We start from the raw sequence: 17,426 nt of genomic DNA, 5'->3' as shown, positions 1-17,426 counted from the left end.
TTAAGGTAATTATGACCAAGTTGTCAGGGGACTCCTGATCCCAAACCGGAAGCCCAGTAAACATTTATCTTGTCTGAAAAAAGAAAGATTCCCTAACCATCTTTTTCACATGCGCTACATAGAATTTTTAAGTCTTTCACAGCATTCCTACTCTTCTGCCCTCAGCTATGTGGCGTGTGACGTGCGGTGAAGTTCATGGCTGGTGAGGCACTGACGTCATCACAATCAGATTTGAACCTTAGAGCATCTTATTCATTATTTGAATGGCAGCAGTTAATGGTGTTATCAGCAGTCTTCACATATAAAAAACTGTATCACTCAATAAAGCACATGTAATTAAAAACGTTATTGCGATATTACCTTTATTTATAAATGAAGTGCATCTTAGAAAATTGTTTTAGTTTGGATATGCAACCCTCCATTCTAAAAGTAGGGTCAGGCGAGACGAAAAAATAAGCAAACGACTGCACTTGACTTAACTGTAAATTTTAGCTCGCTGTCACTTATTCTGCAGCGCACGAAGAATCACTGGACTCACTAGCACCCACTGCCATGAGGCAGGAGAACTGCGTGCCTCACCTAGTCTCTCTTCGCAGCGGTTTTGCTCAGCACAAGAGACACGTTACAGACATACAGTTGACAAAAAACACTGTATATTATATACAGCAGCTAAAGTATGGAAATGAGTTAATATAGCCAGAGTGTTTGAACATTTTAATAGCGACATACAGACAGACAGCAGTTACAGTCTCACTGTATAGCATGTCAGCAGGTTGGTGCCTTACCGAGCAGCCGTTCTCAGTGTTTGAACGTGAATATGAAAATTCAGCGATTTTGGATCAAAATAATGTAAAACTGGTGAAATTAAAAGGAAAATAACTTTATAATACAAACAACTGGATAAATATGATCATTACATTTATTTCTTCATTTTACTTTTCATGATGACATGCCTCCCCTCACCGCACGTCACGTCACTGGTGGCGCTACACAGCCTAGACAGCGAGCTATAAACAAGCTGGTCGAGGAGTCTGAAGAGGCTTTCAGAGCGTTTACTTGACACAGTAGAATTTTGTGAAACTGAAAAATACAAAATAAAGACCTGTTTCAACCCATTTTCATTGTTTACCTATTCTAGCATTACGCTATTTAATTTACGCTAAACAAAGGACCAGTTCAATGCTAAGCTTCACAGAATTGCTAGCTAGCACAACATGTTTCAAACTAAATGCACAATTACACTTTACACATTACAAACATGAATATATACGCTTAAAGTTACCTAAGCACATATAGTTGACCTAGCTGCAAGATAACTACTTACAGATTGTCCTGTATCAAGTGCATACACGAGCAACAGAAACAGCACGTCTTTCTCCCTCTTTTACCGTTTGCACACTGACTACACAGAACGTAACTTACTGACAATTAAAAACGATACCTACCTTGGCCACTAGATGGCAGTATGTTACAACATAAAGGTGATATTAGAAACAAACCTAGGGACAGAATACCTAGGCTGCTCTTCTTCAGGCCAAGGTACAGAAGGAGATGCAGTTCTGGAAAAAGCTAGTAAATGAAACTTAAAATATTTATAACTGCTGTTTACATAGTCAAATAGGAGATATTCTTACAATTAAGTAAATTAAATACAAAATATTTGAAAATGGCCAGTGCTAGTGTGGTGATAATGGTTATGTCACGCTCACTCGCTGCCGTCTCGCAGACGGTACCGCAGCATTCGGACCAAGACCACCAGACTCAGAGACAGTTTTATACCACAGGCTATAAGACTGCTGAACTCCTGAGCTCTGTGAATGTCTACTCACATCTGTTTATAGTACACACATACATATTTATATATATATATATATATATATATATATACAGTGCCGCCGCTCCCATAACGCGCATTACGCGCTGTGCGTAGGGCACCAAGTGTCGAGGGGGCACCACCAAAAATAGCCTAATGAAAAATCGTCATAATAATTATAAGGCCGAAATTATTTCAGTAGACTATAGAAATATGAGGCACTTTTTAGGCATACTACTCAAAGGTACCGATGGTGCCCCCCTCTCCCCTCCCCCCTCCCCTCCCCACTCACTCATCACAACTCATAATGTTTTTTTATTGGGGGGGGGGGGGGGAGGGCATCATGAAGGAATTATGCTTAGGGCACCAAAATGGCTAGCAGCGGCACTGTATATATATATATATATATATCTGCCATATACATCTGTTATACATAATATATGCATCTGTCCATACCTCCTCATTCAACAGTGTAAAGTATTTAAATACTCTCAATGTATTCCACATATGTATATATTTCACATCCACAAATCTTTATTGTTGTTATTGTAAATATTCTTCTCTCTTTTTGCACTATTTTATTTATCTTATTTGCACCATGTATGTTGAGTTGTTGGACGAGCATGGGACATACGATTTTCACTGCCAACATATACGTTGTATATGCTGTGCATATGACCAATAAAACCCTGAAACCTTGAAACCCTCACAGGTATGGATTTGAACCGAAGATCACGACTCAGATGCAATGTTCAACAAGTTCAGTTTAATCAAGTCAGGAACAGGCAGAGTGAAAACCAGGAAATCCAGCAGTCAGGAAAATAAATCCAATCAGGGGGCAGGCAGGAATCAACGTCCGAAATCAGGCAGGCAGGGTCAAACCGGGCAGAACAGATAACTATACAAGGTCAAACTGAAACACTGGAGAGTTTAGCAAAACACACAAGAAAGTTTGGCAAAGGACAAGTGAGAGTGAAGCAATATATATACTGTGGGGCTAATGAAGGAATGTGAGGGGAATGAGCAGAATGCCAGAGCCTGGAGGAAGCAGGATCTGAAATGACAGGAGAGTTATTGATATGCAAAACCAAAAACGACTCTGACAGTTGTCGAACTTTTGACAAGATGTTATACATGATATTCGATACTATCAATGTCTCAGTGTAAATGCAATGTCTGTGCACGACTTAATGTGAAACTGGAGGTGTCTCCGGGTTGTGAAGATTTATTTGACTGCCTTTATACAGTTATTTTACTTAGTGGTTCTGTTTTTGCCCTTATAATTACAATAAGCCTAATTTAAAATAATAATAATAATAATAATAATAATAATAATAATAATAATAATAATAATAATAATATACAGCCCCGGAAAAAATGAATCAAGATTTAAGAAAAATGTGGAGAGAGTGGTCTCTTCATTTTTTCCAGAACTATATAGTAAATAGGATGACTACAGGATTGTACTATAACATCCAAGATGTATAATTTCAATTTCAACAACCCCTGTGCTTGGAAATCTCCAGCAGCTACAAACCGGACTGGTGGTGGACAGGTTTGTAGCTGATGCCTAATTCTGGTATTGACTTGCATGATCTGACAAATGTATGCTTACATCAGAATGTATGCACTTTTGACAGGAACTTCATTCAATAATGTATTTGGAGATTTTCAGTCCACCAGATTGTTTAAATGTGTTGTAATGTATATTATGAACTGTATGGCTTATTTGTTATTACAACTATTAATAACTGAATATGAAACCCTATAGGTCAAATGTAGGTAATTCATTAATTGACTATGCATTGTCTAGATGATACATAAATACAATATTTTAATAAATACTTGTTCAACGTCACTGTTCATGACGTTGCATTAGCTTCATTTCTTCAGAACATGTGCAGGTCCCCCAGCAGGGGGCAGCAGAGACCCTCAGAAGCATCTTCTCTGCCGGATAATCCACAAGAAGAAGAACAGCAGCAGGAAACGTCAGCAAGCCAAAATGGTAAGAAATATAATCTGATTAACCCTCTGTGATTACATTCATACGCGTGAACTTTTGCAGCATTTATAAAATAAAACTCAGGAAAAGCGGACTGAAACTCCTGCAGCTAATCTACTGTGTCAGAGCAACATGTCACAGACATTCATGTTAGCTTCTGCTGTTAGCTCCGTGGTTTAAATGGCGTTACATCATTATCATGAACCTCTTGTCTATTGTACTGACTTTGGCGTGTACCAGACCAGTAAACAGTGACCTAAAAGCTTCACGTTTCTCTCAACTTGGAAATAAGTTGTGCCCGAGATGTACACTGACCTGAGAGCTGCAGGTCTCCTGTCAGAGCCCGGTCCCAGTGAGACCCTTAGTCCTGTAAGTGGAAGGGAACAGGCCAGCACTGTTATGGAAATACCATTTATAATAAAGGTGTTTATTTATATTAATAGTAGACATTTTGGTAGATAACTATACTACATTTACAGAATCAGAAACAGTTTTATTGCCAAGTAGGTTTACACATACGAGGGATCTGCCTTGGTGTATATGATGCATACATAAACACAACAACAATTATTATAAACACTAAAAGAACATAGAAGTATTTACATGAAATATAGATATACCACAAAAATATGTACAATATAATGTGACAATCTTTTACAAAATACGTACGTATAGTTTTCGTACGAAAATTGCAGATATTAAAGGAGGTAGCTTTGTGTACAAATGTGCAGAATTCGGATGGTTGTGCACGGCTGACAGTATTAGAATGAACAAGACATTGTTCACGTAGTATGCTTTAAAGGTCTTCTATCATGCTATATTTGAACAGTATATTATAGGTCTCATATCTATACAAAACATGTCTGTGAAGTGTTTTGCTCAAAGTACCAAACAGATCCCCCATTGTAGCATGCCTCATCCCCCTCTATTTCAGCCCTGTTCCTGAAGTGCTGATTCTGTGACTGAAGCTTTAAATCAGGGGTTTTCAACCGGTGGCGGCATTGCATGTGGTCCGTGACAAGAGCCTATGTTGATCAGTTCACCATTGTTTTTTTTTAATATAAATTCGCTTTGATATTTCAACACATTTCCAGAATACCGTTACATATCGTGAAAAATATGTTTAAAATAATATAAAGGAAATTCAAGCTGACAGAATGTAGCCTTGCGCCTATCCAGTCTATGGTAGCCTGTGATTCGCTAATGGTAATGAGTTGCGTCGCTAACCTCACTTATTATTCATTACGTACAGTCTTGCGAGCAAAGTTGACACACATTTATAAGCATAGCCGACGAGAGTATTTTAAGATAGGTTGTAGTACAGCAAACATTTGTTACATATGTACTAGTCTGGCTATATATCTAGCACCAATGGATCGTTTTGTAGTGAGGAAAGTGCCAGAGGGACAGGCTGCCATGACAGAGGGTCAGGCTGCCACGACAGAGGGACAGGCCGCCACGATAGGGCAAGGACAGGCTTCCGAAGCGTCAACTTCGCAAAAAAGACGAAAAAGAAAATACAATGAGGAATATGTTAAATATGGATTCACAGTGACGACAGACAGAGCAGGAGAGGAGGTACCACTGTGTTTCGTATGTTCAACAATTCTCTGTAATGAAGCTATGAAGCCGTCGAAACTTACGCGGCATATGGAGACGCATCACGTCCACTTGAAGGCCAAACCCGTTGAGTACATGCAACAGATGTTGCGTGATTTCAAAGGACAGCAGGCTACCATGAGGAAGAGTGCAAAAATAAATGAAAACGCACTGAAAGCATCGTATCTGGTCGCTCTCAGGGTTGCAAAAAGTAAGAAGCCCCATACCATTGCAGAGCAGCTTATATTGCCAGCAGCCATAGATATGTGCAGAGCTATGGTAAGCGAAGAATGTGCCAACAAATTAAAAACTATTCCGTTGTCAGACAACACAATCGGAAGACGAATTGGGGAAATGGCAAATGATGTCAAAGACCAGCTGATGGCAAAACTTCAGACAGTTCTGTTTTCCCTTCAAATCGACGAGACGACAGATGTTACTAATGATGCGCAACTGTTAACATTTGTGCGATACGAGGACAGTGGCACTATGTGCGAGGAATTTCTTTTTTGCAAACCACTGCCCGGGCGAACTACCGGTGTAGAAATATTTAAAGCACTGGACGAGTTTTTCACGGAGCACAATATCTCGTGGCAGAGGTGCGTTGCATTATGCAGCGATGGGGCCCGAGCCATGAGTGGCAGCAAGACTGGACTGTTTGCGCATGTAAGGAGGGTGGCTCCGGGGGTAATTTGGACACACTGCCTGATTCATAGAGAGGCTCTCGCCTCCAAAGATCTCAGTGTTGAGCTCAGTGGTGTGTTTGATGTCGTTGTCAAGACGGTCAACTTCATAAAACGAAACGCATTGAATACACGCCTGTTTTCATCCCTATGCCATGACTTGGGAAGTGAACACAGCTCTCTCCTTTATCATTCAGAGGTGCGTTGGCTGTCTCGCGGCGCTGTGCTCGCCCGTGTGTTTGAACTACGCGGAGCTATCTACGAGTTCTTGTGCGAGAAGCATTCTGATCTGGCTTCCAATTTCAACGATAGTTACTGGTTAACTAAGCTGGCGTACCTCACAGATGTTTTTGCAGAGCTGAACAAGTTGAACAGCTCCATGCAAGGGAGAGATGCAAACGTCATGCAGCTCTACGAGAAGCTCGACGCATTTGTGAAAAAAATGTCAAAGTGGATCGAACGAGTGGAGAGCAATAACTTGGCGATGTTTCCTTCAGTTGAGGAATACCCTGACAGCACTGACATCAACGACACTATATGTGAGCATTTGAGGAAGCTTGTGCGTCAATTCGCAAAGTACTTCACTGATTCGGAAGAGTGGCGCCGTGACAGCAAGTGGATCCTGCTCCCATTCAGTGACGATGCATCAGTAGGGTCAAGTCTGACGGCTGTGGAAGAGGATAAGCTGATTGAGATGTCCACAGACTCTGTCAGGAGGCATATGTACGACACACAGCCCCTTGTTAAATTCTGGATAAGTTGCCAGACAGAATTTCCACAGCTTGCTGCAAAAGCAATGAGGTGTCTTTTGCCCTTTCCAACCACATACCTGTGTGAGAGTGGTTTTTCTACACTGGCGTACTTAAAGAATAAGTACAGGGCTAGGCTTGATCCAGAGAATGACATGAGACTGTCTCTGTCTACCATTTCGCCACGAATAGACAGGCTGTGTGGACTTCACCACGCCCAGATATCACACTGACAGGTAGGCCTAATTCTCCCATGTTTTCACTGTTACGACCCTGGCGGGTTTAGGCCCCGCCCTGTGTTAATGGTAAGCCTGTTCTCTCTCCCTGCTTTTCTCAATCTCTCTCTGCTTTTCTCAATCTCTCTGTCTCTACAGCAGGTGATTGGTGACAGGTCTGTCCTGGCTGGGTTATAAAAGCCCTGACCAGCCAGCAGTTGAGGCTGCCTTGGTCTTCATTTGTTGGATTTTGGTTCTCCGGTGTTGTTGGATTTTTGTTCTCCGTTGTTGTTTTGTCACACACCTAGACTGACTTTGCATGACATTTTTAGTTACTTTTCCCAATACTGAATTGCACAACACTTTATTATTCTTTATTCTTTCTTTAAAATAATCTTTAATTTAATAAATCTACTTTTATTATTATAAAATCTGCGTGGCCTCTCTTTCATGTTTCATGCATTGAGCTATGCATGTAACACCAAATACACACGCGCACGCGCAGGCACATCAGTGGGCCGCGGATTGCTTTCTAGTCCGAATGGTGGTCCCTGGGACAAAACCAGTTGAAAACCCCTGCTTTAAATCAACTAGCTGCTGCTGGCCACGCCCCTTTGGAGCTGCTGCTGGCCACGCCCCTTTGGAGCGTCATGATCTCTCCTCTGGAGACAGTTTTCTAACGGGAGAAACTCAGCTAAACGCTGCCGTGATTAAACGCCATAATATGTTCTGCTGCGAAAATGTTCGTTGTTTGAAGACCAAGAGTCGGTCCAAAGTAGACCAGGAAACCTCTAGTTTAAATCAAAGAGTATTTATTAATGCAATAGTGTAGTAGGTTTACAAGGGAACACAGCTGCGGTCTTCCCCCACGCCACTGATCCACAGAACACGTTGAAGCAGTTAGCAGTTAGTCTCCCAGCAGCGTGGAGGAATTAGGGCCGATCTTCTCTTTACATCAGGCATTTCTACTCTGTGTTCCTTCCAGTCTCGTTTTCTCTCATTGGTTGGCAGCGGGAGCCGGATCCTGTTGGCCCCTTGTCGTCACATGGGTGTTTCCCACAAATGTGGTCCGTTGAGAAACAGTGAATTATCTCTAATGTTCCGTCAGAATATATTGATTATCCTTACAGTTCCAAACCACATCCAGCATTATTTCTGAAACACTTCTCAGTGTTTACAATTACTATTTATTATTACAATTCTAAGTCCCTCCTGCAGACATCCTGCTGAACACACAGACACACAGAGGTGCTGCGGAGGGGGTTCAGCTCGCAACTGTCTATGGAGGACGATAGGTTGGGACGTGTCACGTGGGCGGAACGTTGCCAGCAGTTCAATGTAAAGCCAGCACACATTTCCTTTATGACGTCATAAGGACATCAAATCTGGGTCAGCTCGTTTGTACCCCCATTTTTAGAGATGTGGGTAAGGAGGAAAAAAGAGAGGGTTGTATTTTCTGTCACTTTGTGAGTCTCCTTACACACCGGGGACACATATTTATGTTTGAAAGACAGCAAAAAGTGCATTTTGCATAATAGGGGAACTTTAATGTAATCCATGGTGTCTATGAGGGTCAGTGTCATTGCGGGTCCCAGGCCTTCTAAATGAGGCTGGTAGCAGAACAGAAGAAGCTTTTCGGGCGGAGAGAGTTTTTGTTCCGGATGAAGCACAGCCTCCCACCAGAAGTGGTTCGAGCCGTCTGTGTCAACGATGGGAAGGCTCGGCCAAAATTACCCATGTCATGTGCTCTACAAGATGGTTAAGTGATGCCAGCTGTTGTGCTTACAGTCTCATTCAATGAAAAAGAAAAGAGCCTTGTGGGCGCTTTCCTAAATTCTCAACTGTCAACACACTCAATGAGAATATTACATTACAGTACAAATCAGCTAGTGAGACTTTTGTAAAAAGCGACGTACCTACACTTCAATAAAGTTGGCATGCCTGCAGGAGCAATTTGGGTTTAAGTTTCTCACCCAAAGACGCTTAGACATGTGGACTGCAGGCGGTAGGGATCAAACCTCAGCCCCTCTGATTGGTACACACCTATTTTCTTCCAAGACCACATACAAATGGCATTGTCCTATCTGTCACCAGTTGAAGAATACATTGTAAAGGTAGAAAAAGAAATGTTTCACTCCAACTGCCCAGCCACTTCAAACAGTAGCAGATGACCCAAAAAATAGTAGGTTCAATGCCCTCTTACCACTCTGTGAAACAAATTATTAAGACGGTTTTTATTGCGGACCTCAGGTTTTCTCTTCTGCTCCAAAACACACTATATCAACTTTGTACGTCACTCTGAATGCCAAATGCTGTCAAAGTCAAAAACAATATAGGCTGGTATTAGGACCAGAACTGTGACAAATTAAGTCCAGGTTGGTTTGTAGAATTATTAGAAATAAATTGGTTGGTCATACGTGTGGCATATAACAACCCCAAATGCATTCTGCTCTTTTTTTTCAGGCTACAGGAGTGGATCAAGCGGTTGGCATGAGTCTTGTTGTCTTCAGCCTCCTGCTGTTTACATACTACTCTGTCTGGGTCATCATCCTGGTAGGTTCTGTTAACAGACCCTCATTACAACACAAGATTGAAGTAAATATCACACACATGCAGGGGTGTTAAATTCTGTTCAAAAACGGTATGCCTATCCTTTCTCCCTAAATATATTCATTTTTATGTTTTTATACTTTTGCATTTTAAAAACAATTTAAGTCTCTTTAAACCATATTAAAATGTTTTTAAATTCAATATATGATGTGATGTATGTCGTTATTCAGCCCTTCGTGGACAGTGATCACATTCTGCATAAGTATTTCCTTCCTCGGGAGTACTCAGTCATTCTGCCTGGCATTGCAGCAGTAATACTTCTCCTCTGTATAGGTGAGTACACACTTAAGCATTCTCATTAAATATGCACTGTAACCCATCTAAATGCTCTACATGAAATTAATTAGACACGGTAGGTCAATGTGTGTCATGTCATGTCAAACTTGATACCACTCTTATGTCCTCACAGGGGCCTTCATTGCAGTGATCATGTGGAAGAACCGCAAGCCAAAAAAAGTGGACTGATCTCAGGATGTTAGCGACTGCTGTGGAAAGGCCCCAATGCAGAAAACTCTGTGGTGTCCCTGCGAGAGAAATCTTATCTCCATATACATCATTTGTAATGAACAATTGCTAAATGGTATTTAGTTAAAGAAAAAATAACAATGTTTCCTTATATTTACTTTATATTTTAGTACAGTAAAAGTCAGCGTCTATGTTTTAAAACTATGTGTTGAATTTAAAATCCTTCAACTTTAACAACTCTACCAATGAGAATCACTTGAATCAACACTTTAAAACATGACATATTCGCTTCACATTTGTCCGAAGCTTCTGAGTATTTGTGAATCACTGCTGCAGACTGTTCTGTAGAGCCACAAGCTGTGTTTCCTCTGTCGGGCACTAGGCTGTAAACAGGAATTCATTTAGCTCAAGGTTTTATGTCAGTTCACACGCTGTGGTGTTTTATCAAAGTTATATTCAATAGACTAAGAGGATTCAATTAGCATCCAGCTGATAACTTTTCAGACCAACGACTGCAAAGCGAGGACTTGTCAGTATTTTGGACTTCACAGCAGTCTCCATAGACTTATGTCACTTTCGCCTATTCAGATACCACACAGAAACAAATGAAGACAACCCTGAAGATCCCCCAACCCCTCCGTGGCAGATAACTTGGTAATAGAGCTGTCAGAAACATATTTTAATTGATTTAAATCTCAATCAATACAGCCCTGAAATCGAATAAATTGATTGAACTTTCCTCGGCCATGGGCAGATACATATGGGAATTCTTAATGTAGGTGGTGTTTCACTTTAAGGCCTTCCATAATGCATTACTCTGCAGGATCTACACCGGTACTCTCTATACCAAATGTTGTGAATATGTAATTGTCCTCTCAATATGGATCTCAGATGGGAGGTGAAATATATGTTCCTTTGTTAACAGTGACATCATGTTTGACTCTATTGGAAGCAGTACAGGTCTTCAAATATGTAAATAGTGACAATAGGGTGTGAAAGTTTGACTGATGTTAATTATTTTGAATAAAAGCTAACATTTTATCTGGCACAAACATACAGTGAGGCTGGTAAAGGGCCAGTTGTCCTTTTTATATGTTCAATAAAATGTTGATGCTGGGAATTGTTTGCCTCCATATTTGCAGTATTTTATATTCAGTAGCTTTAATAGCAACACTGAAGCAACTGATGGTTCTGCTAGCGGTAGCATCTGTAGTCTGGCTGCAGCAAAGTCATGTTTCCAGTGCTACATGTACTCCTTGCTGTGTTTAAAAGGGGGTAAATGACTGCTGAACAGTGCATTGAGTTAAAGAAAAGTGTATTCAGGCCTTTTCAGTCAGTATTTTTATTTGGATTTAGTTGGGTTATTCTGTTAAATGTAGATAATGTCATTAGGGAGCTGACTTTATCGTAAATTGAAGGTGAAAAAGAAGTGTGCCAAACATGTTTTACACACGAGGAGAGGAGAAATCCTGTGATACAGTGTGTTAAATGTTATGATTTCTGAAAAATATTTCATTTCTGTACCAGTGATTTTCTGAAGAGGGATAGCTGGACCACAGCCAGGATCCCACGAGTCATCATTGCAACAGACTAATATGACCACATGTTTTAGATTTATTCCAGCATGGTCTGAGATATTTATTAATACAATAGTGTTGTGCCAAATACTATGCTGTAACCTGGTCCTAAGATAACAGAGAGGTGTCATTGACATCAATTATTTTTACTTAACCCCCCCCCCGCCGGTGGAATTGATCTTGAACCGCCACTGTGTGTTTGAAGTCTGTTGCAGTGGATGGTGCCGGGTGCGACTGCTGCGCGAGACCGAATGTCATCACACTGTCAGCCTGTCGACAAGCTAACACGCGCGCGCGCGCGCGCGCACACACACACACACACACACACACACACACACACACACACATAGACAGACCGAGACCGGGACAGACGGAGCTCAGCGGCCACACGATCCTCACATCTGCACCCACGAGCACACTGAGGCAAGTAACGTTTTCTTTTCAATTTGGCTTTAAACTGCATCTTTTGATAAATGCAGATTTTAGTTTTTTTACTATGAGGAACTTACTCAAATTCACCAGTTATTTCCACATGTAGGCTGCTGAGTCACAGTGTGTTTCCTTTAAACACAATCGGTTTTTAGAAGAAGCACTTTGCGCAACAGTCTCCCATGTCAGGAAAAAATGCTCAAGTATTATTTTGTTTGAAGTAATGCCTCTAATATTACTGAACCATTCTTCATTGTTTAGAAATGCTTCATTGGTAGCCTATAATGTAATAGTACCATGACGCACAGTCAGTCATTACTCTATAAATAGACTAGGCAGTTTGTAAACAATTTCACCCCAGTACAGAGGTGGAAAGTAAGTAAGTACATTCATGAGGTACTGTACCTATGATTTTGAGGTACTTGTACTTTACTCGAGTATGTCATTTAATTCTACTTTAAACTTTGACTTTACTACATTTTGGAGGCATTGTTTTACTGTTTACTTCACTAGATGATATATGAGTACTTCTTCCACCTCTGCTCCAGTATAGTGCTGGGTAAAAGTTGTGGGGGGCTTTACCCACATTAAAGTTACACATGTGATCCAGGACCTGAACAGACAGGCTTTGTGCTTGTTGTCAGCGAGCTGCACACTCAGCATCCTTGCTTTGACGTGTTGATGGCAGGACAACGTGGTGAACGCTCAGGTTAACGCAATGCTCTCATTTTATCACACATTTCCAGTGGTGCAAAGTAACTAAGTAGATTTATTTTTGAGGTATTTGTACTTTACTTGAGTATTTCCATTTTTTGCTGCTTCGTACTTTTATTCCATTACATGTATTTAATCCATGTAGTTACTTTACAGATCTGGATTAATGATGGTAAATATAATCAGCCCTTAAATCAGACTTTAGTTCACCTGGAGTAAATCCAGCAGCTACCCTGCAGTATACAAAGCCATTACAACTAGCTGCACCTTTACCAGCTCTGAGAACACTTTAATGATCAATAATTATAAAACATATCAGAGATATTATTCTGAAATGGACGGATCAAACAATGACTACTTTTACTGTCACTATTTTAAGTATATTTAGATGAGAGTACTTTCTACTTTTACGGGAGGAACATTTTGAATGCAGGACTTTTACTGTGACAGAGTATTCCTACACTCTGGTACTTCTACTTTACTCAAGTACAAGATCTGAGTACTTCTACTTTACTCAAGTACAAGATCTGAGTACTTCTACTTTTACTCAAGTACAAGATGTGAGTACTTCTACTTTTACTCAAGTACAAGAAATAAGTACTTCTTCCATCGCTGCAAATATCTGTATTTGCACATTTTTTACATCATGTTCAAGCCACAAATTCATGGCCAATTTGAATATTTGGTCACTTACTGAACCTCACTGGAACAGACTAGAGAACATGTTTTGATCTTTGGATCATATCAGTCGCGACGCCTTTTCTTTCTAGGTACGTGAAGTGGAGGTGGTAGGGTGGGGGGGCACATATGTGGGCAGAGCCATCAAATGTAACACTGTGCAAGCACATATATCCTACAGTCTATGTCAATAACTAGCTGTGGCCCGAGGCATGCAGCACTTCTTCAGAAGCGGCATGCTCTGAGCTCACAGCACTGACAGTTTGCAGTCTGTCAGGCAAGTTCTGGTTTCTGACCCAGCTGTACGTCAGCTGTTAAAGTCAGCTGTTTCTAAGAGCCTCCCTCTGCTCATTCTGACAGAATTTAAAACACAGTGAGCGCTTCTTATGAGTTTTCTGATGAGTTGATGTATCGTTGACTATGAAACCAAAGTGTTATATCACAGGCTGATGTTTAGAATGGCTGGAAACAACACTCTATTGTAGCAGAAGCCTACATTATTTGTTAAATGACTTTGTGATGAAATATTCTATAGTTTCTTTTCTAATTCAACATGCACATCACTTAAGTTCCTTCTGCATATTAAACAGTCATACTGACTCATTCATAATAAACAAAATTCAACAAATAATTCTACTTTGATTTAGCTTGAAGGGTGCTAAATTAAACAGCACATTGTTATTTTATGAATTATTTGGATAACACATAAAACAGCTACATATTTGGCGGTATACATTAACTACTGAAACTCTGCAGGCCCCCCACATCAATATTTCTTCTCCGAGGAAATCTGAACTGTGGCTGTGTGATGACGGGCAGCTCTGTGTGATTGTCCCCGACTCCTGACCACTAAAAGTCCAATATATATTATATATTCTTACAGCTCTGGTTTGGGTTTTCACCAACCACTCAGGGACTCCTTATTAAATATCTGACTGTTTAGTTGCTAAATCTACGGTTTAACAGTCAAGTTACAGGCCGTACAACTTTAACAATGAAAGTGAAAGGAACAGTGAAAGACACTTAGGTATGGGGTCCGATCAGTTTCAAAATAAATAAATGCACGAAAGAATTCAAAAATGTAATTTGGGATTTATATGTAGTAACTGTCTGCATCAACACAAATATTTTTCGATGCACTCACAAATACTTATCGTTTTATATAAATGTATATTTATATAAACATTTCACAAATACATTTCTGATTCACATACAAATAGTATAAATAAAAAACGCTTTTTTCTGTGAATCTCTGTGCATTTGTGTGTGGATTTGTGAGACTCCCCTGACACTGCTAGATTCACAAATGCATTTGATTTATGAGGGAAGTGTCTGTAGCCAATCAGATGTCCGCTTCATTTTAAGCCAATCACATGTTGTGTTCCCACAAGGGTGTGCCATTGAAACACGCCCACTCCTGCATTAGGGTAACGCCACGTGTTCTCTAGCTTCGGAAAAACTATATGGGCTGTTTATCTAGGGTGACCAGACGTCCTCTTTTGCCCGGACATCTCCTCTTTTTATGTCCTGTCCGGAGCGTCCGGGGGGGGTTTTATAAATTCATGAAAACGTCCGGTTTTCACAGTTTTTCATGGGACCATTAAGCGTGTACTTGAATGGCGCTTTGCACAGAAGTCTACTGTACTTAGACTTCCCCCCCAACAATCGCAAGTGTCCTCTTTTTCGCCACCTCAAATCTGGTCACCCTAGTTTATCAGTGCAGCGTCTGAGCGTCGTTCTGGAGTTACCATCACCAAATATGAATCTGAAGCTACAGTCGCTACGTAGAGCATCTTTTTTAGTGAGGCTGAAAATAGCGCTTTTTTATTATGAAAGGACATCACAGTTATGCATTACTGAGTAAATGTTCATTATTTATTTTGTATTAAAGTTCCCCTATTATGCAAAATGCACTTTTTGCTGTCTTTCATACAAAAATATGTGTCCCTGGTGTGTAAGGCTCACACTCAGTGTCAGAAAATACAACCCTCTCTTTTTTCCTCCTTACCCACATCTCTAAAAACGGGGGTATAAACGAGCTGATCCAGATTTGATGTCCTTATGACGTCATAACGGAAATGTGGGCTGGCTTTACATTGAACTCCTGGCAACATCCCGCCCACATGACAACCTCCCAACCTATCGTCCCCCATAGACAGTCGGCGAGCTGAATCCCCTCCGCAGCACCTCTGTGTGTCTGTGTGTTCAGCAGGATGTCTGCAGGAGGGACTTAGAGTTGTTGTATATATAATACATATAATGTCACTGCTCTAGTGGTAAACACTGAGAAGTGTTTCAGAAATAATGCTGGATGTGGTTTGGAACATAATATGGGGTTTAGGGGTTTGAGACCTAAAATATATGCCATAAAAGAGCATAATAGGAGACCTTTGACTCTCAATTGATGGAAAAACCAATATGTAGCTCAACAAACGAGAGCTCGTTTTTTATGTTGTCTCGTTTTGTACATGAGTTCAGTATTTGAATAAATATACTTAATTTCTCTCCAACACTGTCAGAGGATAAAAACTCTTGCTGCAGACCGCTGGAACATTTTTCACTGACTGATAAAAGCCCATAACGTTTTTCGATAGAGTAGTTCTTTAGTAGGGTGGCACAGGTCTCCTGAGGGATTTTGGCCCATTCTTCCATTGCAAATTGTTCCAGCTGGTCATAATTGCGTGGTTTTCGAGTATAGACATTCACTTTGAGCACCTGCCACAGATTCTCAATAGGATTGAAGTCTGGGCTCTGTGCGGGCCACTCCAGGATCTTGGTTTTGGTATCCTTCAGGAACTGTTTCGATGTACGCTTTGGGTCATTGTCTTGTTGGAAGACTCAGCGACGACCTAACACTAGACTATGAGCAGATTTCTGCATATTATCCCTCATAATTTCAACATAATTATCTTTTTTCATGATGCCATGCACCCGAACAAGGCTCCCTGTGCTTGAGGCTGCAAAACAGCCCCACGGCGTGATGCTCCCACCACCATGTTTAACTGTGGGAACTGTGTTCTTAGGGTTGAAGGCCTCTCCCTTTCTTCGCCAAACATCCATCTGCCCAAACAGTTCCAGTTTAGTCTCATCAGACCAAAGCACAGACTTCCAAAACTCATCTTTACCTTTCAAATGTTCATGGGCAAACCTCAGTCTGGCTTTGATGTGCTGCTCTTTGAGTAAAGGGGTTCTTCTGGGACGATGGCCCTGAAGCCCACCACGATGGAGAGCCCTCACAACTGTGTTCCTTGAAACATCAACTCCACAAGTGGCCAGGTCAGCAACAATCATCTTGGCAGATGTCCGGGGCTTCTTGCTAACATCTCTGACTATTTTCCTCTCTAGAGTTGAAATCTTGCACTTACGACCACGCCCAGGTTTGTTTCTTACAGAATTTGTCTCCTTGTACTTGGCAATGATGCAACGTACAGCGGTTCTAGACACTGTGAAATGCTTGGAAATGGCAGTATAACCTCCCCCAGTCCCTCTCAATAATGAGTTCAAGTGCCCTGTTCCTTGGAGTCCTTTAATGCTGATTGAATGCTCAGGTGTTGTTAGGAAGCCAATTGACTGCACAGGTGTGGTTTGAAAGCTGATTGGTTAATTAGGTGTGTTTTGAAAGCAAAAATTAACATTGGGGGTAATATTAAAGACCACCCCATCATGGGGGCTAATATTTTTGACCACCCTATTTTTCACTATATTTGATATAAAGCAAGTCTAAAAATGTATTTTATATTCCAAAATGTACCAAAAGCTACTAAATAGCACTGGTGAATGTTTGGTTTTTATCAATGCTGCAAACATTAGGAACACATTTAGGAAAATGTTCCATAATTCCTGGGGGGCTAATAATTTTGGCCTCAACTGTACGTCCATGATGTGTCATGAT

At 40.8% G+C, this 17,426-nt stretch overlaps 3 protein-coding genes across 3 annotated transcripts in view; all 3 read left to right on the top strand.

Annotated features, from left to right (window-relative positions):
• The first annotated feature begins 3,720 nt into the window (after positions 1 to 3,720).
• On the top strand, positions 3,721 to 11,256 carry dpm2 (dolichyl-phosphate mannosyltransferase subunit 2, regulatory). The gene is made up of 4 exons (XM_063889892.1): positions 3,721 to 3,818; positions 9,525 to 9,614; positions 9,842 to 9,944; positions 10,081 to 11,256. Exons 1-4 carry the CDS (start codon positions 3,816 to 3,818, stop codon positions 10,134 to 10,136), a joined length of 252 nt encoding a protein of 83 aa, XP_063745962.1. The 5' UTR covers positions 3,721 to 3,815; the 3' UTR covers positions 10,137 to 11,256.
• On the top strand, positions 4,847 to 9,518 carry LOC134868624 (protein FAM200A-like). Its single transcript, XM_063889891.1, has 2 exons — positions 4,847 to 7,082; positions 7,221 to 9,518. The coding sequence occupies exon 1, from the start codon at positions 4,998 to 5,000 to the stop codon at positions 7,077 to 7,079; it is 2,082 nt and encodes a 693-aa protein (XP_063745961.1). The 5' UTR covers positions 4,847 to 4,997; the 3' UTR covers positions 7,080 to 7,082; positions 7,221 to 9,518.
• Positions 11,257 to 12,072: 816 nt separating the features above from the next.
• Positions 12,073 to 17,426, top strand: part of pip5kl1 (phosphatidylinositol-4-phosphate 5-kinase-like 1) — a 41,979-nt gene continuing 36,625 nt past the window's right edge. Inside the window, exon 1 of the mRNA XM_063889545.1 lies at positions 12,073 to 12,136. The gene's annotated coding sequence lies outside the window, so the exon portion shown is untranslated. The remainder of the gene's footprint in view (positions 12,137 to 17,426) is intronic.

This window comes from Eleginops maclovinus, chromosome 8 (assembly GCF_036324505.1).
Source record: "Eleginops maclovinus isolate JMC-PN-2008 ecotype Puerto Natales chromosome 8, JC_Emac_rtc_rv5, whole genome shotgun sequence".
NCBI lineage: Eukaryota > Metazoa > Chordata > Actinopteri > Perciformes > Eleginopidae > Eleginops > Eleginops maclovinus.
This window is presented reverse-complemented; position numbering and strand designations above follow the sequence as displayed.

Coding starts and splice junctions, on each gene's coding strand:
- dpm2 (XM_063889892.1), top strand. Junction 9,615..9,841: donor CTGTCTGGGTCATCATCCTG/GTAGGTTCTGTT, acceptor GTCGTTATTCAG/CCCTTCGTGGACAGTGATCA. Junction 9,945..10,080: donor AATACTTCTCCTCTGTATAG/GTGAGTACACAC, acceptor ATGTCCTCACAG/GGGCCTTCATTGCAGTGATC.
- LOC134868624 (XM_063889891.1), top strand. CDS start 4,998: ATGGTAGCCTGTGATTCGCTAATGGTAATGAGTTGCGTCGCTAACCTC.